The sequence below is a fragment of the Rhodotorula toruloides genome (genome assembly GCF_000320785.1).
Source record: "Rhodotorula toruloides NP11 unplaced genomic scaffold Scaffold62, whole genome shotgun sequence".
Classification (NCBI taxonomy): domain Eukaryota; kingdom Fungi; phylum Basidiomycota; class Microbotryomycetes; order Sporidiobolales; family Sporidiobolaceae; genus Rhodotorula; species Rhodotorula toruloides.
The window spans coordinates 1-860 of NW_015623022.1; the positions used below are offsets into that span (position 1 = coordinate 1).

The 860-nt window shown below is 59.5% G+C and overlaps 1 protein-coding gene across 1 annotated transcript; it reads left to right on the plus strand.

The window, feature by feature from the left end:
* On the plus strand, window positions 1-552 carry RHTO_07389 (C4-dicarboxylate transporter malic acid transport; the record flags this gene model as incomplete). The annotated part of the gene is made up of 4 exons (XM_016421047.1): window positions 1-95; window positions 158-295; window positions 375-449; window positions 517-552. Coding segments are annotated over 4 exons (344 nt in total), but the record flags the coding sequence as incomplete, so codon positions are not given.
* Window positions 553-860: the final 308 nt, after the last annotated feature.

Consider the following 860-nt stretch of genomic DNA (forward strand, 5'->3'; position numbering starts at 1 on the left):
TTGCGCTCGTCATCTGGGCGCTCGGCGCGTTCTGGCTCCTCATCGCCCTCCTGAGCATCATCGACACCGCCTTCGAGGGCCAGATCCCCTTCAATGTGCGTCTCGCAGTCAACCACCTCCCCTACTCTCAAAATTGACGCACAAACTCGCCACGCAGATGGGCTGGTGGGGCTTGACGTTCCCCATCGGCACGCACGCAGTCGCAGCTACTACACTTGGCCGGCAGCTCGGCAGCACCGCGTTCAAAGTTGTCGGGACGGTCGAGAGCGTAGCGGTGGTCTTGCTGTGGATCTACGTGCGCTATGGATTCCTTCCTGACCTGCTAACCCTTCTGACGAGTGTCTTGCTGACGAGCGTATCGTTCGGGCTTGCAGATCGCGGGAATGACGACCGTCAAGAGCATCGAAGGCTCGATCTTCTCCGCTCCTTGCCTTGGACCGACGGGACAGGTGCGCATGCACGATCTCGTCTCTGGCTGGAGGCGCAAAGCTGACGACTCCGCCAACGCTCTCGCAGCCACCGAAAGAAGCGCCTCGGAAGAAGCGACCGTAGAAATGGAGCGGTCGAGCACGTCTCCTCACACGACTCACAGCTTTGAGAGGGAGCGACAGCACTGTCCTTGAGGTGCACTTGACGACTGTGTTGAGCCTGTGTGGGAAGCAAGTCAGCCTGCTTTAGAGGGGAGAAGGAGGAGAGGGAGTGGTCAGTCTCCAGCTCTTTCTCCCACTCTCTGTGCTCTCACTCTGCACCTCCTCCCTCCTCTTGACCCTGAGAGAGCGACTGAAGCTGTGAGAAGCGGAACACAGTCAGTTTGGGAGCGAGAGGAACGGTGAGAAGGTCAGGCTCACCTGGAAAGCCGG